Consider the following 23,489-nt stretch of genomic DNA (forward strand, 5'->3'; position numbering starts at 1 on the left):
CTCTTTACATTATGCTCAGATGGACACCCACTCATGCAGTCCCTTGCTTGGGTACTTTGTCAGTGTGAAAATGACCTGGCTGCCTGGCGGACATTTCACCCGCTGAAGGCAGGGTCACAGTTTGACTTAAAGAACGATCTTATATACAGGCTGAAGAAATAAGTAGGGAAGGGACGTCATTCCCACGGGTGGCATATTCCGGTAAGCGTGTCTCACCAGTGAGTGTGCATAGCAGGAGGGAGATGCTGCCTCCTGTTCATTATACATAGCTCGACTCAGGACCAGAAGGAACACCCACAAGGTACATCTTAGATCACTAACAGCTGTTCCAAAACTGTGGACTGAGTCACTGTATGTCCTGGTCAGGCAAGGATAACCTCATACAAAAATATGGAACAACCTCATACAAAACCTGTCCATTTCCAAGAATATGGGACAATAGAGGGAAGGTGTGGTCAGTCACATTGTTATTGAGGTTACAGAAAGATGAAGGAAGTGGATCATGCTTTCAATAAGAGCCATGGGAGGCTCTAGTGTCTCCTTCCTTCCTTCTTTTCTTTCAGATTTATTTTATGTATATGAGTACCAGAAGAGGGCATCAATTCCAGTACAGAAGGTTGTGAGCCACTATGTGTTTGCTGGGATTTGAACTCAGGACCTTTGGAAGAGCAGTCAGTGCTCTTAACCACTGAGTCGTCTCTCCAGCCCCTTGAGTCCTGTTTCTTTCTTTTTTTTTTAAAGATTTATTTATTTATATTTATTTATGTATATGAGTACACTGTAGCTGTCTTCAGACACACCAGAAGAGGGCATCAGATCCCATTACGGATGGTTGTGAGCCACCATGTGGGTGCTGGGATTTGAACTCAGGACCTCTGGAAGAGCAGTCAGTGCTCTTAACCACTGAGCCATCTCTCCAGCCCCTTGAGTCCTGTTTCTTAAGCATAAGACTTGTTATCTAAATCCTCTGCCACCCATGGGCTTACACACACACACACACACACACACACACACACACACTCACACACAGACAAATTTACAGAAAATTTATTAGCAAAGGAATAAGAGACTATTGTAAGTAAAAACATATGCCAGAGAAAATCTTTTTTTCTTTTTTTCTTTTGTTAATGGAAACAAACCTCCCAACAGTGCCTTCCACACAAAGAAGGGCAGCCGGAAACTCCTAGCTAGCTTCATGTCTACAGAGAGGACTTTGGTGGGGAAGAAAGCACAGGGGAGGTCTCCACCCTCTTAGCTTTTTCCTGTAGGGCCACACCTCTCAGGGGCTGTCTGTCCCTGTCCTGGGCTGCAGGACTCAGCCCTTGGCACTGGAGAGCAGGAACCTCTGCAGCACAAGTGGGGCAGCCTCTGGACAGGCTCTGCCTGAGCCTGCAGGGGCACCTCCTGCTGAGCTCCTTCAGACCCCATGAGGGGAGACACAGGGACCTGGGGGCAGGGGGTGACTGTCCCATGCCTGTGCCCCAGCTGCTTCCTCAGGACCATCCCAGGCTCCCTCACACAGTTCTGAGCTTCAGGGTTCCCACAAAACTCACTTCTCCCTTTGATGGGGCTTGTGCCCTTCCCAGATGCTAATGGAGAGCAGCCCTTGGCCAGGGACTTTTCCTGTCCTTTGTGTTTCTTCCCAGGGGACAGCCTCTGCCAGAAGCCCTTCACCTGGCTGGTGAACTGATTTTCCTGAGGCTGACTCTTAGGTGTCAGTGCTGGGGAGGCTGTGAGTCCTTGTGTCTCCTCTGGTGCCCTGGCCTGAACACAGTGTCCCTTCCCTGTGGTCTGGGATGTCCCTAAGCCTGCATCCCCTCCCCCAAACTTTCCTGCCTCAGTTGCCAGCTGTGGCAATCCCCTGGCAGCAGGGAGACAGTCCTTGTTCTTGCTCTTGCCTGAGACATATGCAGGGACCCAGGGACCCTGCCTCGACTCCATGCTGATGCCCACAGTGGGCATGTGCACACGCAGTACCTGAGAAACTGCCATGTCCCCACCGGAGGGGCCCTGGGGTTTGGAAGTCATTTCTTGTGGGGCAAAGGGCGTGGCAGGCAGGTCTGGCACTTGGTTGTGTGTCCCGCCCTCTGAGTTCAGCTGAACTTCTGTGGACACCTGACTTTTAGAGTCAGGGCTCTCAGAGTTGTGGAGAAATGACATTCCCTGTGGGGACTGACATGCAGTCACAGGGCTCCCTGGGGAGCACAGGCCTTGGGTGCCTTTCAAGCTCTTAGTGGACTGTGGGTGAAGACCCGGGAGTTGCTCTCCCTTGTGTAGCTCTGTGGAGCCCTCGGCCTCGGAGCCGTCTTCCCGGCTCCTCCTTTCTTCCTGAGACCCTTGTGTGTTGGTGCTGGAAGCCAATCTCTCATGTGTTGGCCCACCTGGGCTCATGGGCAGCTCTGGGCCAGGTCTGTTGTGTGATCCAGACTGCTGCACGTCACCTTTGTCTGCCCTCCTGGGTGTCCAGTGCTGGGTTGGCTCTCTGTCCCTTGGGGCTATGCTAAGGTCTCTATCTACACCCACCTTCTTGTTCTCAGAGGCTGGCTGGCTGTGGCCCACCAGTGAGGCAGCAGGGAGAGGGCTCTGTTGGGTGGGGACTGAAGTCATTGTCCCCATTCTATCTCCAGTAGTGTTTCTCCGAAGGGACCTGGAGGACTTGGCAGGGTCTGCTCTAGAAACGTTGTGGGCTTGAATGTGGAGCTGAGGGAAAGGCTGAGAAGGCTCTGCTTTTGTAAGGTCTGATTCTAAGGACTCCTCAACCCTTTTTGGGAGGCCAAATGCCATCCTTCTGCGGAAGGCTGTGATGTGTTCTTCCAGCGTCTTCTCTTTGCTAGGACCAATCGCTAAGCTGTGGGGGTGCCTCGTCAGTGCATCCTCCTCACATGCCAATGGTTCCATCTGTCTGGGGCAGGTCTCAGGTGGAGGCTGTGTCATGTTCCGAGAATGCCTTGAGCTGTCCACAGCACTAGGCCTCTCACTCCCACTAATTTCTTTAGTGTCCTTGCCCAGATGTTTTTGCAGGTAAGCTTCACATTCTTTCTGGCACTGTCTGACCCATGAAGCCTTTGAAATGTTTCCAGACATATTCCCTAGCTGAAGTTCTGGGTCTGTCTCAGAATTAGAATGTACAGTGCTCTTTGTAGCTCCACAGGACTTACATTGTATGGGATCTCTTTGGTTTATCCCTGGACGGTGTCTCTGAACGTTGATGTCTTTTTCCTGTGGAGGGTGACTCTCTAAGGGCTTCTTACAGGATCTTTCCGATTGGCTTACCCCAGAGCTTGGTAGGTTTGTGTTGGCATTAAACTTATAGAGAGAGACCCGTGAGAGTCCATGGGTGTCCCTTGGCTTGGGGGCCTCAGGAATTTCTGAATGAGGACTCAAGAATGACAGAGATTCAAGGATCCTGTGGGGCAAGCCCCAGTGTCGCTGGATGAGTCTCTTTCGAAGATGGTGTTCGAGTTTCCTCTTGAGTGTATGGCTGAGAGGGAAGTCTCCAGGAAGGATTGTCTTGGGAGCATGGACCTTGGATGAATTTCTGGTTGAGGAGATTTTAGGAGGTGGGGGACAGAAGCTTTCTTGGAATGTTTCAGTTAGAGTGGGTAAACCCAAGAAACTTTGCAGCGCTTTTTGCAATAGGTTGTATTCCAGCTGTTGAATTTCACATGGGGTGAGAGGCTGTGCCTCATTCTTCAGGCTATGAAAACGCACCCCACATATCCCAAGCTGGGACTGAGGAGAAGGTGACAGGAGTTGGGCTAGGGATTGAGGCTGGGCCTTAGAGTTGGCAAGGGAGTCAGGCATGATCTGAGACTGAGGTACAATCTGCCCTTGTTGGTCACTCTCAGGCAAGGGCAGAGGTGTGGAGTAAGTAAGATTGGAAGAATGACTGCCTGTGGAGGCCTGAGCCACTTTGTTGAAATAGTCCCTTCCTGGGTAACTGTTACCTGTGTTGGCAGCCTCATGTTTCAGGGACTCACTGTGGAGAGAAGGGAGACCCCAGAAGAGCTGGATGTCCTTTATCTCTGACTGGTCCTCAGAGTTCTTCAGATGAGAGGGCTGTTGGAGTAGGTGAGGGTCCTCTGGCTTTCCCTTTTCATTACCTAAGAGGTGGGAGACTTCCAAGTTCTCTAGACCAGCAGTTGATGCTGAGATTTCCCCTGAAGTATTTGATGGCATTATATAAGATACTGCTTTCTCCCTTTTAAGTTTATACACAGTGCCATCAGCATCCCCTTCCTCTTGCTTCGTGAAGAGTGCTAAGACATCGGGGCTGGGAGACAAATGATCCCCAGGCTCCACAGCATAGGCCTTTGTGAGTCCCTGGTATGAGCCCTGAGAAGCATAGGAGTCTGATGGAGGAGGCTGATGGTTAATAACATGTGTCGAATTTGTCAGGGACTGGTCTTCAGCAGTGAACTGTGGCCGGGAGGATGCTGGCTCATAGACAGTGCTTTTGGCAGTTGAGACACTGGGGGACCGCTCCCTAGGGCTTTCCACGGGAGGCTGGGGAACTTCTGCTTGGAGAGCTAACTGTGCTTCCTGAGTGGCGTTTGGATGTAGGTGTGGAAAAGAGGCAAGTGTTCTGCGTGGGGTGTGGGCCGGTAACACTGCAGGGTTTAAGGAGGCAGCAGCTTGTGGTGACAGAGAGGCGCTGAGCGATATGGGGGGAGAAGATACACCATCCAAAGGAGTGATTTGGTTCTGCAAGTGGATGGAGCGAGAAGTGTGGGGAGGAGTTTCTGGAGCTGGGTGTCCTGGTCGGTTGGCAGGAAAGTGAGGGGGCAGAGCAAGCGAAGCCTCTATCAGGGGAGCGGTAGATGGCAAAGAGGACACCGAGGCAGCACCATCTTCCAGGGGAGCCTGAGAGAGCAGGTGTCTGACCTGAGTGCTTGCTTTGTTACATACGCGACAACGGGGATCTGGGCATAGCGCTTGCCGAAAGCCCGTGGGATCATATGGCTTGTCTGGGCTGTAAGGAGAGAGAAAGGTCAGAGAGCTTTAGTCAAGTCGGGCATGTGAAAAAGCAAGCCTGCTGGCCAGGGTAGAGAGCTGAGGAGAGGGGCCAGGACAGGAGGGGAATGGGTCACCTTTGTAGGACTGTCTGCAGCCTCCTTCCTTCCTCAGGGTCTCTCGGGCCAACTTTCCTCCCTGGAAAATGGAGAACACGTGTACTCCAGGAGGAGGGTAGAAACGAAGGCTCACAAGGTGGGCCTTTCAGAAAAAACATTCAAGGGGGCTGGAGAGATGGCTCAGTGGTTCAAAGCACTTGAGATTCTTCTAGAGGACTCGGGTTCAGTCCTCCGAACCCACATGGTGGCTCACAACGACCTTTGGGTCCAATGATAGGACAGCGGATGCCCTCTTACGACCTCTAAGGGCTGTGGTACACAGATGGACGTGCAAGGAAAACACCCATCACATGTACTAAATATCTAGATCGTTTAAAATGGAAGAAAAGTGTGTAGGAGAACCTGCAGATGGTGACAAGTGCTCTGTGGGAACACTCAGGACATTCACACGTGTGTGTGTGTGTGTGTGTGTTTGCGTGTGTGCGCACATGCGGCTCATTTGCTAATCTCCCCTCCCCCACCCCCTGTGTTGTTTCAAGTGCCTCTCAAAACCACTGCAGGAAACGCTGCTCAATGATTTCCTCATAGCTGTCAGCTCCCGGGGAAGGAAACGGGGGACACAGTGTCAGGAGACTTAAGCTGTGCTTCAAAGCAGCCAGTACCCGCCTGCGCATCCCACAAGATTCCTGAAGGGCCATGCCTGTCTCCCTGCTCATTCCACAGCCAGGGGGCAGAACTCCATGTTCTGAGATGCTGTGCCCACTGCTTCAGGCGTGGGGGAGTAGAGGGGACTCAGCTCTATCTCGGGTTGATCTTGTGAATCGGAGTCTCAGGAGCAACATCTTCAAATCATGGACCTGAAACTTCATAGAAAGGACATCAGGGGGACGCTGGGATGGTGACGTTAATAGGTGGACACCTACGTTTAAATGCTTTCCTTTGTTTGCGCCTGATGCTGTTCTGCCGCTGTAAGGAAAAGAGAAACACAGTGAGCACGTGAGACTTCTTTGTACTGCTTCTCTTTGTTATATATTCAGAACTCCTAACCACATTATCCTGAGGTCTATTGAATAAATGAGATTTATGCATTCATTTTACTAACTTTAGAAGTAATCACTTATGTTCACTGCTTTTCTCTCTGGGAAAGTAGAGGAGACCACGACAATGTCCACACTTGGGGATCTCAACAAAAAGTCTTCTTGATAGCATGGAGTCTGGAGGCAGCATTGACATCTCTGCTCTCTCCAAGGGCTGTGTGTGAGGCTAAAGACCACGAACCAGGCTCTAAACAGAGGCCTTCAACACGCAGCACTGTGATCCTGACCAGTTCATTGTGGAGGAGGGTAGGGGAAGGGACAGGTGATGCGGGAGTGGATCATAGGATCACTGTCAGGAGAGACTGGTCCCATCCCCAGAACCCAAAGACTGGAGCCAAGCCACTAGGACCAGTTTCCTACTTTGTCCTGGAAAATTCAGGCACACAGATAGGAAGGTGAATGTGGGCTCCAAATGGGAACCTTAGTCCTCCCTCTCATACCTCTCTTCTTCTCCCCTCTCCATCTCCCCTCCTCTCCTTTCCCCTTCCCTCTTTTTTTCCCTTCCCCTCTCCTCTCCTTTCCCCTCCTCTCCCCTCTTCTCTCTCCTCCCCCCTTCCTCCTCCCCTTTCCTCTCCTCTCCTCCCCTCTCCCCTCCCCTCCTCTCACCTTCCCTCCCCTCCCCTCCCCTCCTCTCCTCACTCATTCATCCCAGACATCCCTCTGACAGCCAAGCTCACCCCACAGCCAGGACAGAACTACAGCCTAGCAGTGAAGTCTCTCTTGGGAACTCACCATCCTTCCTTACCTTTGGGGTGTATTTCTTTCTCCCCAGCAAATGTATAAGCAGTTTCAATATCAGGTAGGAGATGTACAGAAGCAGTAGCCCCAGTCCACTCAGAAGAGTGTAGTTGAGGTCTATGTGGTAGGAAGCTGAGCCTAGGGTCAGCCATGTCTCACTGAGGCCATTCAGAGCTGAGAGAATCTTCTCCATGGCAGCAACAGCATGGCTGCCTGAGGTGTCTGAGGCTGAGGGTTCCTGAGCTTGACTAGAGTCCCAGGCCTACCTCACAGAGCAGGGAGAGTCACAAGGGTTTCTGAGGGTGGAGAGGAGGGTGTGTCTCCAGCCCTTCCCCCACCCCCAGGAGCTCCTCAGAGCCCTCTGCCCAACCCTGCTGCTCCCTGTTTCTCTTGCTGTTTGGAGAACTTGATTTGGACCTCAGCTGTGTTGGGACCACGTGGTGCCTGGGATTTTGCTTTGCTGAGATATTCACAGCCTTGGCAACTAGGCCCTTCTCACATATGCGCTATCTGCAGAATGGTTATTCCCTCTGCCTATTATATTTATTTATCTTCTCGAATATCTAGAAGTAAATGTCTCTGAGTCGAGCTTGAGTGTCTTTTAGTCATAGCAACACAGTTAAGTCATAAAACTGATACAAATACTAAATCATGTTAGAGCATATATTTTTGGTCAGCTCATGTATTCTTGGATATAACTGTATACCGTGTATTTTTTTTTCTGCAGTTAGTAAAAATTTAATTGCATTAAGGCTTTTGATTATGCTCCAGGTGCACAGAGCTGCAGTGACCAGTCAGAGTACCAGTTTCATGTCTAGGAAGAGTTGGTCTTTCCTCTTTTCATTTCCTTGCTGTGTCGGCGGATGATAGGAGTTTTGCCATTCTTTTAGATGGGGCTGGCTGTTGGTAAGCTCTGAGGGTGGTGCCCGGGATCCTTGAGGAGAGAGTCGGTGTCAGTGCCTTAAAGAAGAACCTGGTTGAGGCCCGTCCCTGACTGCCTGTCGTCCGCTCTAGGTAACCACATAATCCCAAACCTAGGAACCTCTCACATGTTATCCAAGCAGCAGCGTCAGGGTTAAATAACCCGGAGGTTGCTGCGCATCCTCATCTACACCTGCTTTAAAGAAGAATTGATGCTTTGTTCAATTTGGGGTTGGTTTGTGGCCTTGTTTCCCACTGAACGCTGCACGCCTCTGGGCCTTGGTGAGTTCCTTTAAGAATTTGGGGTGAGGCTCTGGTTCACCATTCTCCTGATGATTGGATATTCAAAATGACTTCACTTCCCACCCCACCCCGCAGCATCACATGATGGTTTAGACATGGTTCATCATCGTATGTCAGTCTTCATCCTGTGATAAAATGCCGAGGATGAAGAGAAGAAAAGCTTTGGAGGGTCATGGTTTCACACCGTTTATTTCCAGTCACTTAGCATGTCCCTTAGTATGACGCATGTAATTGTGCGACTGTATTATAAAAGAAGTGGCTGTCCTGGGACAAACAGAAAGGGAAGTCAGAAAATCAGGGGCCAAGGGCCTTGTCTTCCCTTCAAGGTACATCCCAATCACCTAGCTTTTTTCTCCTGGGCCTCTTTCCCAACAGTGTCATAACTTTTCCATGGAGCCACATACTGGTAACCAAGACACACACACACACACACACACACACACACACACACACACACACACAGACATGTGGTATGCTGGATAAGATTCATGAAGTATTTTAGGAGGTATGCCATGAATACTCAGAACTCTCTCTCTATCTCTCTCTCTCTCAAAGATTTCTTTATTCCATATATGTGAGTATACCATCTCTGACTTCAGACACACCAGAAGAGGGCATCGGATCCCCATTATAGATGGTTGTGAGCTACCACATGGTTGCTGGGAATTGAACTCAGGACCTCTGGAAGATCAGTCAGTGCTCTTGACTGCTGAGCCATCTCTACAGCCCCAGTTTCTCTTTTTCCTTATGCCACTAAATCTTCTTGATCCCTGTATGCGAATTTCAGGATACTCCCCGATGCTTTTTTCTCACAAAAGAAGTGGTGGCTTTGAGCTGGGCAGTGGTGGTGCACGCCTTTGATCCCAGCACTTGGGAGGCAGAGGCAGGCGGATTTCTGATTTTGAGGCCAGCCTGGTCTACAGAGTGAGTTCCAGGATAGCCAGGGCTATACAGAGAAACCCTGTCTCAAAAAACAAAAAACAAAAAACAAAGAAAAGACAAATAAACAAACAAAAAAAAAGAAAAGAAAAGAAAAGAAAAGAAAAGAAAAGAAAAGAAAAAGAAATGGTGGCTTTGTAAGGACCTTTTGTTCAAGATGGTCCCAGAGGGCTCTATCGAGGAAACAAATGTCTTCCTGTTCTTGCAACACTTCTCAGTAAGTTTGACTCAAGGAGACACTGGTGATGGGTAGAGTAAGAAGACGGATGGTCATTCTATGGGAAAGACAGCAGGCACTCTGTTGTACCCTGGAGTGCCCTGTGTTTCCACTCATGAGGATCCTGATGTGGCCCAGCCACCACCCCAGCTTTGTCTGGGAAGCCACTCCTGGTCCTTGTACCTCACTCTAGTACACTTAGCCTCTCTTTCTCTGCAAGTCAGCACAGGTTTCTGGGGGGGCGGGGGTAGGGGAGGTAGCGGCAGCCTTCCCTGTAAACCCACTGGCCCTTGTCTGCCTCTGGCCAGCCCACAAATTGCACTGTTCAAAAACTTGCCCTAGTAGGACCTTTGCCTGTAAGCTTGTCCCATTGCCAGTTTGTGGGGATTTCTGAAGCCACCATAGCCAGCAGAGTAACAGTTCACAGGGGGCAAGAAAACAGTTTGTTTCACACAACCGAGTAGCTGGTGTTGGTTCAGACTGCTGGAGTCTGACCCCAGGTGGTTTATTTTAGGCATGTTTAAGCAAAGCTCAATTTGGTAAAAACTTCTCCCTGTGATAATTAACTCAGTTCCGTGTAAATAACAGATCACAAAGTGAGCATATGTGACTACATCAAAACTCTCTGTGAAGTTACGTGGAACATAAGCCAGGCATAGTGTTAAGGAAGCAGAGCTCTGAGTTTGAAGCCAGCCTGATCTACAGAGCAACTTTCAAGATAACCAACGCTACATAGAGAAACCCTGTCCCGGAAAACCAACAAGTACATGTGACACGGTCCATAAAGACAGGTTCTTCTATAGATTGGCTGAGGAAAAACTAGCTTATGATGAGGCTCTGGGGGAGGGGCTGGTGGTCTTCTGCCACACAGACAGTCAAAGGTCACCAGGCTAGAAAGTGCACCTGCTCTCAGCCTTCTTGGTGGGTCACAGGTTTTCCATTTCTTCCCTTGAAGGAACAACCCTGTATGCTAACATTCTAGATGCCCCCTAATACATAGGAACACAAGGGCCTCTGTGCCTCCTATACCAATTTAATCTAGCCTCTCTTGACTACTGTACTGGCTGATTTTGTGTGTCAACTTAACACAAGCTAGAGTTATATCAGAGAAAGGGGCTTCAGTTGGGGAAGTGCGTCCATGAGATCCAGCTGTAAGGCATTTTTTTCATTTTTGATCAAGGGTAGGAGGGACCATTGTGGGTGGTGCCATCCCTGGGCTGGTAGTCTTGGGTTCTATAAGAGAGCAAGCCAAGCAAGCCAGGGGAAGCAAGCTAGTAAATAACATCCCTCCATGGCCTCTGCATCAGCTCCTGCTTCCTGACCTGTTTGAGTTCCAGTCCTGACTTCCTTGGTGATGAACAGCAGTATGGAAGTGTGAGACGAATAAACCCTTTCCTCCCCAACTTGTTTCTTGGTCATGATGTTTGTGCAGGAATGAAACCCTGACTGAGGCAGCTACCATCTTGCCTGTCCCACGGGTTCTCTCTGACTTCCCATCTCTTGCTTACTAGCTTGCTCATCCCCACTACGGTCCATTAAATATACCCCGTTCCCCAACCCACTCCATTTCACCCAGTACATTTCAGGTCCTTGTTTCTTCCTGCCTGTCCACCCCATGTCCCCTAAATCTGCTGCTCCCTGGATTTTAGTCTGCACTGTATCTGTGCCCTAGTCTAGTCTGCCTTTCTTGGCATGCCAGACTGACACTGACCACAGGGACCTTATTCAACCGGCACGCCCTGCTTCCCAACACAACCTAAAGGGTGGCTGCAGGAAACACAGCCCATCCTGCTCCCCAGGCCATCCCAGTCCACCTTCTTTCCAGCCACCCTCCTCCCTGGTAACTCCCACTGCCCCTTGCCCATGTCCCCTGTCCTAAAACCTTCCCATCCCCCAGGCCACACCAGAGTACTTACTTCTTCAACCCAACCTAGTCCTCAGGGTCTATGGCAGCTGACATCATCACTGTCTTCCGTGAGCTCTCTTGCCAGCCCTGCAGTGTTCCAAAACTCACGTTACCCATGATTCTACCCGGTATAACCCGTACACGCCCACCACCCCTGCCCTCCAGGTTGCGTGCGCCTCTCCAGCTCATTCTGGATCATGCCCCTGGATGCCTGCACACCCTGGCCCGACTTACCCTTGACTCTGTTGTCCTGCAGCTCAAATAGTTCCGCCATTGCCATCGCATTACCTTGACTCCCTCGGTGTGCTCTGTCCCTCGTCTCACAGACCCGCGGCCTCCTTTTCCTACTGCCGCTGTCTGTTCTACCAACACACATCTTTCCTCCACTCGCCCCGCTTCTTCTCCTCCATTGTTCCTAGAGCACCCCACTCTACAGGCGCTGCTTGTGCACCCAGACCTTACTGTTTGTCCAGCTCACCTTCGTGACCCTGTGTACCACATTCCCCTCCTGACCCCACTCTACCCAGCATGCTGTTCTCCAGCTCAGAGTCTACCCACTGAGTTCCGTTTTCCGGCTCCCCCTACCGGACCCAGCATTTTCCTCTTCCCACTTCATACCATTGTGGTGGTATCTCCTGGCCTATTGCCCACTCTGGTCCAGCCCTTCTAGTGAGCGTCCATCTTCCTGTGCTCAGTGTTCTCCACCTGGCCATAGTCTACCTACTGGGCAACGACCTCCAGTGGACCCTATGGTGCCAATTATCCAGTTCCCACTATGCCTTATTCTATCCAAGACATCTTGTTTGACAAGTCAGTCTAGTCCACTCCAGTCTGGCCTAGGATCAACTCTGTTTTCTCAGCTGCTCCAGCTTTCCCTCACTCCTGAAGCTTAGCGTTCTCTGCCCAAATCTCTCTCTCCTCCTGGTCACACTCACTTTAGTCCGCCTCCTGAATATCTCAGATCTGACTTTCTCGTGAGTCCTTCCGTGTGAAGCCAAATTTAAATCACAAACATAAACATAAAATGATTAGAACTAAAATTTCTTGGTATTATTGGAGTAAGTTAATGTCGTGGGTTGACCTGAATGCTGTTTGTATTCTGATGTTAATTCTGCTTCCTCAAGAGGGGCTACCCCCCACCCACTAGCCAGTCAATCATATATTCAGGGTGATCTCATGTGAACCTTCTCCCTATTCTAACTGGTCAATAAAAGCTAGAGCCTGTGATTGGGCAGTGGAGAAGAAAGGAGGGACTGAGGGTTTTGGGAGAGGGGAGAGAGGAGAATGAGAAAGGAGAGAGGATGGGGGGGGGGGGGGGAATGGAGCAGAACCACATGGTCTGGGGAATCTGCAAACACCAAAGGGTCTCATAGCTGGGGAGTAAGTCAGTAAGCACTAGATCTGCCCGATCTAGGCACATAGCTTATAAATATAACTGGATTGTGTGGTTTTTATACAGGCTTATCGGGGTTGCAAATTCCTGCAACCAGTTTACTTTTTTTTTTCTGATTGATGAAGCTTTATGAGTGTTGAGTATCCATTCTGTGCGACATGCACAGGCATGTGCACATATCATTTGGCCAATTGGGGATAATTTGTGAAAAGTCAGTTTTGTGATTTGATTCTGCCCCTCTAATTAAAGACATTATAAGCTGATTCATACACCAAACTTACTAACTGACATTTGGAAAAAAGATGTGTAAAAGAACCTCGAGTTACAGACCCATGTTAAGGGAAGGGACAGCCATTGTGTATGGGACATCTGTATGATGACGCTACTATCCTGGGACAGTAAATGTCACGGCAAAGTAAAGTCCCAGGCATCACGTGGTCCCAGCACAGCTGAGGTCCAAATCAAGTTCTCCAAACAGCAAGAGAAACAGGGAGCAGCAGGGTTGGGCAGAGGGCTCTGAGGAGCTCCTGGGGGTGGGGGAAGGGCTGGAGACACACCCTCCTCCCCACCCTCAGAAACCCTTGTGACTCTCCCTGCTCTGTGAGGTAGGCCTGGGACTCTAGTCAAGCTCAGGAACCCTCAGCCTCAGACACCTCAGGCAGCCATGCTGTTGCTGCCATGGAGAAGATTCTCTCAGCTCTGAATGGCCTCAGTGAGACATGGCTGACCCTAGGCTCAGCTTCCTACCACATAGACCTCAACTACACTCTTCTGAGTGGACTGGGGCTACTGCTTCTGTACATCTCCTACCTGATATTAAAACTGCTTATACACTTGCTGTGGAGAGAGAAATACACCCCAAAGGTAAGGAAGGATGGTGAGTTCCCAAGAGAGACTTCACTGCTGGGCTGTAGTTCTGTCCTCTGGCTGTGGGGTGAGCTTGGCTGTCAGAGGGATGTCTGGGATAAATGAGTGAGGAGAGGAGAGGAGGAAAGAGGAGAGGAGGGGAGGGGAGAGGGGAGGGGAGGAGAGAGGAGAGGAGAGGAGAGGAGAGGAAAGGGGAGGGGATGGGGGTGGGGTAGAGAGGGGAGGAAAGGGGATGGGAAGAAGGGAGGAAAGGAGGGGAGAGGAGAGGAGAGCGATGGAGGAGAGAAGAGAGGAGAGGGGAGGAGAAGGGAGATGGGGGAGGATATAAGAGGGAGATGGGGGATGGGAGGAGAGAAGAGAGGAGGGGAAGGAAGAGGAGGAGGGACAGGACAGGAGAGGACAGGAGAGGAGAGGAGAGGGGAGGGGAAGAGAAGGGGGAGAGCAGAGGGGAAGAGAGGAGGGTGAGGAAAGGAAAAGGGAGGAGAAGAGAGGAGAGGAGAGGGGAGGGGAGGGGAGGAGAAGAGAGGAGAGGGGAGGGAAGGGGAGGAGAGGGGAGGGGAAGAGAAGAGAGGAGAGGGGAGGGGAGAGGAGGATAGATATGAGAGGGATCAGGGAGGACTAAGGTTCCCTTCTGGAGCCCACATTCACCTTCCTATCTGTGTGTGCCTGAATTTTCCAGGACAAAGTAGGAAACTGGTCCTAGTGGCTTGGCTCCAGTCTTTGGGTTCTGGGGATGGGACCAGTCTCTCCTGACAGTGATCCTATGATCCACTCCCGCATCACCTGTCCCTTCCCCTACCCTCCTCCACGGTGAACTGGTTAGGATCCAGGATCACAGTGCTGACTGTTGAAGGCCTCTCTGAAGAAAGCATGGAGCCCAGTCCTCCACTCTGGGACTGGCCATCCCCAGGAGCAGCACAGTGGTAAAGTCCTCGGAAAGGACACCACCCTGTCCTTTAGCTTCCCAAGGCGAGTGTGAATAAGCTGCCACCTCCACAGTTAATAAAGCACACAGGTCTCGCCCGCTACTCAGTGGGTCCTGAGATGTGCCTGGTCAGTGGGATTCTGAGTCTCTTAGGAAGACAGACATAACCAGTGAGTTCCGGAGCTCATTCTCTTCTCTCGTTGGCAGCTATGGGAGAAAGGGAAGAAGAGAAGGCAAACCCTCAAAGGTAGGTGTCTGCCTCTGCCTCTCTTCTCAGGGATCCCTACCCTGTCCTTTCCATAGGATCCCAGGTTTATGATCTGAGCATGTCAGTTGCTACACATAGTCCCTTAATCACAAGAGAGAGGAGCCCTGTGAGGAAAGACTCATAGGAAGACAGGCAGACCCATGTGGGGACAGCCCCTGGGGATCTTCTGAGTGACAGTCTTTGACGACTGGGACAGCCCCTTGGGGGATCTTCTGAGACTGTGTCCCCTGTTCCCTTCCGGGGAGCTGGCAGCTATGAGGAAATCACTCTTGCTGCTCAGATAGAGCTCTGGACATTCTGAGTGTTCTCACAGAGCACTTGTTGATGCTACTCCGTGCTTTCAGGAATCATGACCCTAAGTGTTTTCCCTAAGTCTAGTCCCATGCAGTGCTACTGTCTGCCTCTGTTCCCCATAACCCATTATCTTGCTTATTTAAGGTGGGCGAGCTTGCCAGAGAGAAGCGGCGCAGAGGAGGGAGCTGCAGACAACCCAGCCAAGGTGATTGGCTTCCCTTCCTCCCTGGTCCCTTTCCCCACATACCTCATTCTTTCCCAGGGACCCAGCGCCTCCCTCCTCCTTTCCGGGGAGGGGTCACATAGCAACAGGACATGGTAGGAGGCCTCAGAGGACAGCCTTGGATATGGCAGTGTGAATGGGCTAGACCAGCAGGCCCTTATTTCCACAGGCTGGCCCCAGTAATAGCTTGGTGTTGGGCAGTGGGTATGGGAGAAAGAGGGAGTGGGAGAAAACCCGTGTCCTGCCAGAGTTCCGGTGCTCTGGGCGGGCAGACATGGGAGAATGCGGCACGCTTTCCACGAGGCCCCGGGTGGGTGTCTGTCTGTGGGAAGCCACTGGACCCCAGCTTGGTGGGAGGGTGAGCCAGGGGCAGTACGACATAACAGGTTCTCAACCTCGGGTATCCCACACACTGCTGGACACCGCAGAAGAGCTGAGAACAAGTGGGGGCCTGAAGGGAGGAGAGGGTAGGGGGAAGAGGGAAGAGGGAGGCGCTGGGTGGTTCTCACACAAGCAAGAGTCCTTGGTCCAGCCCATGGCTGGAGCACAGGAAGACCTTCCAGCGAGAGGTTAGATGTGGCTGGTTAGGGGAAAGCTTATCCCATTGTTCAAGCATGGTCGGTCTTGATGAGCAGAGACAGTCTGTGGTTTTAGAGCTTTATTGTAGAAAGGTAGGGGGAAGAAAAGAAGGTAGAAAGAGGGAAAGAGGCTGGCCATGGCCACGTGGAGAGAGTGGGGAAGGGAGAGAGAGAAGGAGGGCTAGAGACTAAGAAGGTGAGAGCTTAAAGAGCAAGGAGGAACCAAGCAGCCCCTTTTATAGTGGGCTGGGCTATCTTGCTGTTGCCAGGTAACTGTGGGGAGCATACTTGGCTATAGTCAGGTAACTGTGGAGGTGTAGCCAGAATGCCAGGAGCTTGGGATATTGTCTGCATGACTGATAGTCACAGAATTATGGAGTTGAGGGCTCTGTAGTGTCAGGCACCTGTCTCTGGGAACGTGGCTCGCTGTTCTGTCCCTTGTAGAGTTTTCTACTGGGTCTCGGGAGTAAGCCTCATTCAACCAAAATAGGCTGCCTTTCATGGCCCCACAGCTTGATGTTCATATCTCTCACAGCTCTCTGGAAGAGCCCTCTGAGGCCTCCTGCAATGAACTACCACTCCACAGAGATCCCCTCTTGCCTGTGTGTGATAGATCTGGCAATATCAGTCATCAGCTCTCCCAGGACCACCTCAAAGATGGTAAAGCCTCTTACTTGTGCGTGGCTTCCACAGTTCCTGGGACGGAGGCCTCGTTTGTTCTGTCCTCTCTGCTCACAGGAAACCAGGCAGGGCATTCGGCTCCAGCCCTTCTACCGGAGCCTTTACCGCTGGCTCCGTCCATCCTTTCACCTAACTGCTTTGCCCCCCTAGAAGGCTTCTACTCAGCCACACTGCTGCACGACTCTCTGACACCAGAGTCCACACTTCCCTTGAACCCTTCACTTCTCCCGGACCCCACCCCACCCTATCCACTTGCCTCTTTTCCTCTTCCAACAAGAGAAGTGCAGAAGTCAGAAGTGGTCTTCCAACTGGAAACCATGAGATCTCTGGTGGACAGACTCAATGAGATGCCCACTAATGTCCCACCAGCCCAAGGCACTGGCTGTGTAAGACAAACAATGCCAGAGGCCCCCCAACAGCAGCCTGCTGCTGACAACCAATTATCTTCAGACTCAAAAAACCAGTATCTCCCAGCTCCTCATGTTCCTCAAGTCCCTTTGCAGGGAGACACAAGGGCCTGCCATGTAGAGCCTGGATACCTCTTTTTTCCCAACTCTAATGCCGTGAAACTGTTCCAAAGGCTAGACAAGAAAGTGAGTGATTTCCTGATGGTGAAGGGGGAGCAGGAGGAGTGGGAGGAGGAAGAGGACAAAGGATGTTTTATAAAGTCACCCAGTTCTTCGGAGAAGCTGCTATCAGGAGAGACATCGGGTGAGCCACAGGATTTTGTGGCTTCTCATTCGTCAAGCAGCAAAGGCAAGCTCACGCACCAGCCGCTCCCTCACTCCAAGACTTTTGAAGACCATGAGGAGCTTCAGTCTTCCCTGCTCTTCTGGGGGCCCCCCTCTCTACACAGTGAGGCCCTGAGCCCTACTACCACTAACGCCTATGACCGTTCCTCAGCATTGGTCTGCTTCAACAGCATGGCTGAGGCCTCCATTGCTGACTACTCTCATGGCTGTATGCTTCCCACACCTTTGCATGCATATCAACCACAGACATGGCTACAGACCGAACCCCAGTCCCATCCCCAACGTGACCCTCCTGCCGAGTTGCAGCCTCAGCCTCAACCCCAATCCCGGGTCTCAATCTTGACATTTTCTCATCAATCCGAGCCTCGAGACTGTGGGGTGCATTTTCACAGACCCCAGGGAGACGAGCAGCTTCTCAGTTCTTCTGAGATGCAGTGCTTGGAATACAACATCTTGAAAAAGGAACAGGAGAGGGTCTGGGGTTTACCCCTCATGGTCAAAAAGTCCAAGTATACTTTTTGTCCCTCACCTCCCAAGGTCTTGTTGGGAAGTCGCTCCTCCAAGGCCTGTACTCCCAGGCCCATCCTTCCTGGAGACTTCCCCCTCACCAGTGAGCTCCAGAAGAAACTTGAACACCATCTCCGAAAGAGACTCATCCAACACCGCTGGGGCCTGCCCGACAGGATCGACAAGTCCCTGTCACTCATGAGTCCCCAGTCAGAACTGATCGACTTCTCTGAGTCAAAAAAGAACCGGGGACTCTCTTGGATCACTTTCTTTAAGTACCAAGGCAACAAAGACTCTCAGGTCTTATCTGGAGGTAGCTCTCGAAATCGGATGCCTAGAAGGCATTCTCTACGGGAGACTAGGGTCAAAGAACGAACATATAGTCAAGATAGGGGCCACAATGACCAATCCTGGGGTAACAACTTTCAGGAGGCTTCACAAAACAGTGTGCAGTCTCACTTGAAGACACACCGGAAGAGTCGTATGGGCAGGCAGCCTCCCAGGTTTTCAAGCCCCTCACAGGTGAAACAGTACCAGAGAGGAATTGAAAAAGCCCTGGAAAAACACCTGAACAAGAAAATTAGGGAAATCAGCAGGGGTGAGATCCCTACCACAGTGGATAGGTCGAGGCATTCTGTGAACATGGCAAACATAGCGCAGCCTCCACCAGAGACCTCGCCCAAACGAATGAAAGATCTGGCACCAATGGCATGTAAGGAGCACATGCTGACGAGGCACCCCCACAGCTTAGCGCTTAGTCCTAGCAAAGAGAAGATGCTGGAAGAACACATCACCACCTTCCGCAGAAGGATGGCATTTGGCCTCCCACAAAGGGTTGAGGAGTCCTTAGAGTCTTACTCGACAAAAGCAGAGCCTTCTCAGCCTTTCCCTCAGCTCCACGTTCAAGCCCACAACGTTTCTAGAGCAGACCCTGCCAAGTCCTCCAGGTCCCTCCGGAGAACAACTACTGGAGATAGAATGGGGACAATGACTTCAGTCCCCACCCAACAGAGGCCTCTTCCTGCTGCCTCGCTGGTGGGCCACAGCCAGCCAGCCTCTGAGAACAAGAAGGTGGGTGTAGATAGAGACCTTAGCGTAACCCCAAGGGGCAGAGAGCCAACCCAGCACTGGACACCCAGGAGGGCAGACAAAGGTGACGTGCAGCAGTCTGGATCACACAACAGACCTGGCCCAGAGCTGCCCATGAGCCCAGGTGGGCCAACATATGAGAGACTGGCTTCCAGCACCAACACACAGGAGTCTCAGGAAGAAAGGAGGAGCCGGGAAGACGGCTCCGAGGCTGAGGGCTCCACAGAGCTACACAAGGGAGAGCAACTCCCGGGTCTTCACCCACAGTCCACTAAGAGCTTGAAAGGCACCCAAGGCCTGTGCTCCCCAGGGAGCCCTGTGACTGCATGTCAGTCCCCGCAGGGAATGTCATTTCTCCACAACTCTGAGAGCCCTGACTCTAAAAGTCAGGTGTCCACAGAAGTTCAGCTGAACTCAGAGGGCGGGACACACAACCAAGTGCCAGACCTGCCTGCCACGCCCTTTGCCCCACAAGAAATGACTTCCAAACCCCAGGGCCCCTCCGGTGGGGACATGGCAGTTTCTCAGGTGCTGCGTGTGCACATGCCCACTGTGGGCATCAGCATGGAGTCGAGGCAGGGTCCCTGGGTCCCTGCATATGTCTCAGGCAAGAGCAAGAACAAGGACTGTCTCCCTGCTGCCAGGGGATTGCCACAGCTGGCAACTGAGGCAGGAAAGTTTGGGGGAGGGGATGCAGGCTTAGGGACATCCCAGACCACAGGGAAGGGACACTGTGTTCAGGCCAGGGCACCAGAGGAGACACAAGGACTCACAGCCTCCCCAGCACTGACACCTAAGAGTCAGCCTCAGGAAAATCAGTTCACCAGCCAGGTGAAGGGCTTCTGGCAGAGGCTGTCCCCTGGGAAGAAACACAAAGGACAGGAAAAGTCCCTGGCCAAGGGCTGCTCTCCATTAGCATCTGGGAAGGGCACAAGCCCCATCAAAGGGAGAAGTGAGTTTTGTGGGAACCCTGAAGCTCAGAACTGTGTGAGGGAGCCTGGGATGGTCCTGAGGAAGCAGCTGGGGCACAGGCATGGGACAGTCACCCCCTGCCCCCAGGTCCCTGTGTCTCCCCTCATGGGGTCTGAAGGAGCTCAGCAGGAGGTGCCCCTGCAGGCTCAGGCAGAGCCTGTCCAGAGGCTGCCCCACTTGTGCTGCAGAGGTTCCTGCTCTCCAGTGCCAAGGGCTGAGTCCTGCAGCCCAGGACAGGGGCAGACAGCCCCTGAGAGGTGTGGCCCTACAGGAAAAGCTAAGAGGGTGGAGACCTCCCCTGTGCTTGCTTCTCCACCAAAGTCCTCTCTGTAGGCATGAAGCTAGCATGCGTTTCCTGCTGCCCTTCTCTGTGTGGAAGGCGCGGTTTGTTTCCATTAGCCAAACAAAATGCGTAGCCAGAATCTCTGGGGAATGTTTTCTACCCACCAGTAAAATTTCCCTTGCTGACAGTATTGATTTCACCAGTAAATTTTCTGAAAACACGTTTTCTTGTGCACTTTGTGTGTGGCTTAGGTTATTTCCAGAACTTGGATCAGGGAAAGGAGCCAATCGCTCCAGATTTTACTGTCTGCTTCTTTGTGCTTCTAGAAGAGCCATTGTCCCCTGAGGTTTCTTTTAAAGGACTGAGGTGACCGCAGAGTTGCTTTCCCTCAGCCCGTAGGTCATAATTTCCCTCTCTGACCTTTTCCTTATTCTTGAGTGCCAATAACCAGCTTTGGCATCCTTGTGGTGGGTAACCTGAGGCAGACAGCCATTGGGGGGGGGGGTCAGTGGTTAGAGCTGCTGCTGAGGGTAGATCTTGATATCTACAGAGGCTGCTGCCAATGGCAGTCATTGGCTAGAGAAGAGTTAGTTACTCAGTAGACTTCCCTCTGAGGGAACACAGCTTAATTTACTGGGGCTGGTACTCCCTGTGGCCAGCAGATAAACTATTAACTCTTTTAATTCCTTGGGGCTGATGAGAAAGAGAAGGAAAGAAAATTTACACACACACAGAGTGAATAGAACAAAGGAAAGAGTCCGGTAACTTCATACATACATACAAAACTACAGACAGACACATTCTCCCATAGAATATTCAGAGCAAAGCTCCAGCAATCAGGCTCCAAACATTTCACACACACACACACACACACACACACACACACACACACACACACACACACATGAGCTCCAACATGCCCAGACAAGCTTTACACAAATGCATACATACACATAGTTGATGGGTGGAAGGAACAGTGTTCTAACCCCTATACAAACCTTACACATGTGCATACAGACACATAGTTGATAGATAAAAGGACTGATGTTCCAACCCTCTGCATTCTTTATTTTTTTCTTCCATAGCTTGTATATCACAGCAAAATCTTTCAAGCAGTATAAAATTACAATGTGACTAAATTTTAGCTTTCTTCTAGTGAATGATTCTGAAAAAATAATGTTCCCCAATACCCTTATGAGAAATGGCATTATGCAATGCAGATAAAGAAAACAAATTATTCAAAAAAACTCCACCAATGTTTGTAACTAAGCAACTTGCTATAGATTAGCATTGCTGCTAAAAAAAAAAGGAGTAATTATTTTATTAATTATCTTTAAAAGGAATCTTGTAAGAATCTTGTAAGGACTGGAGAGATGACTCAGTGGGTAAAAGCACTGACTGCTCTTCTGAAGGTCCTGAGTTCAAATCCCAGCAACCACATGGTAGCTCACGACCATCCTTAATGAGATCTGATGCCCTCTTATGGTGTGTCTGAAGACAGCTACAGTGTACTTAGATATAATAATAAGTAAATGTTTTTTAAAAAAAGAATCTTAAAAGAATCACAAATCTAAACCTTTATATAAAAATCAGCCATATCTACCTTAAATCCTCAGAATACATATCTACTCATCAGCAATTCTTTTTGAGTTGAGGCTGGCCTCAAACTCAGAAATTAGCCTCCCACTGCCTCCTACGTGCTGGGATTAAAGGCATGCGCCATCACTGCCCGTCATCAGCAATTCTTAATAAATCATAAGAAACCAATCATCGCCAGTGCTGCCATTTTTTTTTTTTTTTTTTTTGTTCCCTGGCCATAAAAGGTCCCTGGCTTAACTAATAAAAGTGTGTCTTTCTGAAAGTTAAATTGCTTCCTAAGGTTTTTCTACATCAGAGCCAGTAGTGAAAACATCTCCACTTTGCTTCAGTAAAGTTCTAAGTTCTTTCCTAGGGTGGTGACTGAATCATTAATCTGCTCCTGCAGCAATGCCTGAAAGAGATCAAGCACTATTATTGTGAGTGCTAGAGATGCTGCCCGGTGAGGGGCTGGAGGGCCCTTTAGCATTTTCATACAATTCTTAGATTCAGAGGGAGGTGAGGGTAGCAAGCAGAGCAGAACTCTACAACAGCATGAAGTCCTCAGGACATGTGGTCCTCAAGGCCCTGCCACACCGAGACCCACCCAGGTGGCTGTGATAACCAGTGGGCAGCATTCCTTGAAGTTCTAAAGCCATTTGTCGTTCCTCCTGCATGTTCCTTGGCACTTGAGACCAGTGGTCCCCCTAACAAGAAGTCATCCTTATTTGACAGGGTAGGTCATTTTCTTAGACTAGAGTGACTTAGTCAAGTCTAGGAACCAGTTGTTGGTGATCAGATGTTAGATGTGACCCTTACTTCAGTGTTTGCCTCTGTTGCTGCAGAGGATTCTGTACAATTGAGGTGGAATCTAGGAGGAGGATCTAGGTGTGCTTAAACTAAGTCCTGGAGCAGCTTGCTGAGGTTGTTGGATTGCTGGTGGTCTGAGGAAAGACTCGGCTGTAGGGAATGAAGTGCTCCGTAGAAATGAAACGAAGGACAGGATGTTGGGGTGGAATGGATCCGGTAAAATACATGGACTGAAGGACTGCAGGACTGGGGTGCACTGGGAAACAGGACAGGCAGTATACTGAAGAGAAGTGAATTGGTCACACTGCATGAACTATGGTAAGTTGGAGAATGGTGTGGACTGACACGCCACTTGGCAGTATCCTGTGGTGGGAAGAGAAGTGTGGCTTGCTGGCAGTCTAGGGCGAGTTAGGGAATAATTTGGGCTGGACAGTCCAGTAGTAACTGACTAGCAATGGCTTGAAAAACACAGTAGATTGGGTGGACTGAGCTGGGAGATTCCAGGCACTAGGACATGAGTCTTAGTCAGGGTTTGTATTCCTGCACAAACACCATGACCAAGAAGCAAGTTGGGGAGGAAAGGGTTTATTCAGCTTACACTTCCACATTGCTGTTCATCACCAAAGGAAGTCAGGACTGGAACTCAAGCAGGTCAGGAAGCAGAAGCTGATGCAGAGGCCATGGAGGGGTGCTGCTTACTGGCTTGCTTCCCCTGGCTTGCTCAGCTTACTCTCTTATAGAACCCAAGACTACCAGCCCAGAGATGGCACCACCCACAATGGGCCCAGCCCCCTTAATCACTAGTTGAGAAAATGCCTTACTGCTGTATCTCATAGAGGCATTTCCTCAAGGGAGGCTCCTTTCTCTGTGATAACTCCAGCTTGTGTCAAGTTGATGCACACAGCCAGCCAGTACAATGTCCTACTCTTCAAGATGGTAGGATTTCTAAACTGATTAACTGAAAGTAGAAAATCTGAAGAGATGCCAACAGGGAAAAAGAAAATTAGACCAGGCACGAGGGGCAATGAGTTAAACTTGGTGAAGGTGGGCTCTTCCTCAGACTCCATGTCTTGTGAACC

At 50.7% G+C, this 23,489-nt stretch overlaps 2 protein-coding genes and 1 long non-coding RNA gene across 6 annotated transcripts; 1 reads left to right on the forward strand and 2 right to left on the reverse strand.

Annotated features, from left to right (window-relative positions):
- Positions 1-1,032: 1,032 nt before the first annotated feature.
- On the reverse strand, positions 1,033-7,537 carry Spata31d1a (spermatogenesis associated 31 subfamily D, member 1A). 2 transcript variants are annotated; one of them, NM_028157.2, is made up of 4 exons: positions 6,915-7,147; positions 5,996-6,038; positions 5,091-5,151; positions 1,033-4,972 (listed from the first exon to the last, which is right to left on the reverse strand). In NM_028157.2, the coding sequence occupies exons 1-4, from the start codon at positions 7,098-7,100 to the stop codon at positions 1,252-1,254; spliced, it is 4,011 nt and encodes a 1,336-aa protein (NP_082433.2). In that variant the 5' UTR covers positions 7,101-7,147; the 3' UTR covers positions 1,033-1,251. The 2 variants fall into 2 exon arrangements, with proteins under 2 accessions (NP_082433.2, XP_011242863.1); XM_011244561.3 differs by lacking the exon at positions 5,091-5,151 and having other exon boundaries at positions 1,095-4,972; positions 6,915-7,537.
- A 99-nt stretch (positions 7,538-7,636) lies between these two features.
- Gm40972 lies at positions 7,637-12,164 on the reverse strand. Of its 3 annotated transcripts, none has more exons than XR_873547.2 (3): positions 11,428-12,164; positions 11,204-11,280; positions 7,637-7,841 (listed from the first exon to the last, which is right to left on the reverse strand). It is a non-coding gene; the product is annotated as a predicted gene, 40972 (long non-coding RNA). The 3 variants fall into 3 exon arrangements; XR_873546.2 differs by having other exon boundaries at positions 7,637-8,256; XR_873548.2 differs by lacking the exon at positions 7,637-7,841 and adding an exon at positions 8,266-8,395.
- A 1,069-nt stretch (positions 12,165-13,233) lies between these two features.
- Positions 13,234-20,239, forward strand: Spata31d1b (spermatogenesis associated 31 subfamily D, member 1B). Its single transcript, NM_001167593.1, has 4 exons — positions 13,234-13,450; positions 14,586-14,625; positions 15,085-15,145; positions 16,277-20,239. Exons 1-4 carry the CDS (start codon positions 13,265-13,267, stop codon positions 20,073-20,075), a joined length of 4,086 nt encoding a protein of 1,361 aa, NP_001161065.1. The 5' UTR covers positions 13,234-13,264; the 3' UTR covers positions 20,076-20,239.
- The last annotated feature ends 3,250 nt before the right edge of the window (positions 20,240-23,489 follow it).

The sequence above is a fragment of the Mus musculus genome, chromosome 13 (genome assembly GCF_000001635.26).
Source record: "Mus musculus strain C57BL/6J chromosome 13, GRCm38.p6 C57BL/6J".
NCBI classification, from domain to species: domain Eukaryota; kingdom Metazoa; phylum Chordata; class Mammalia; order Rodentia; family Muridae; genus Mus; species Mus musculus.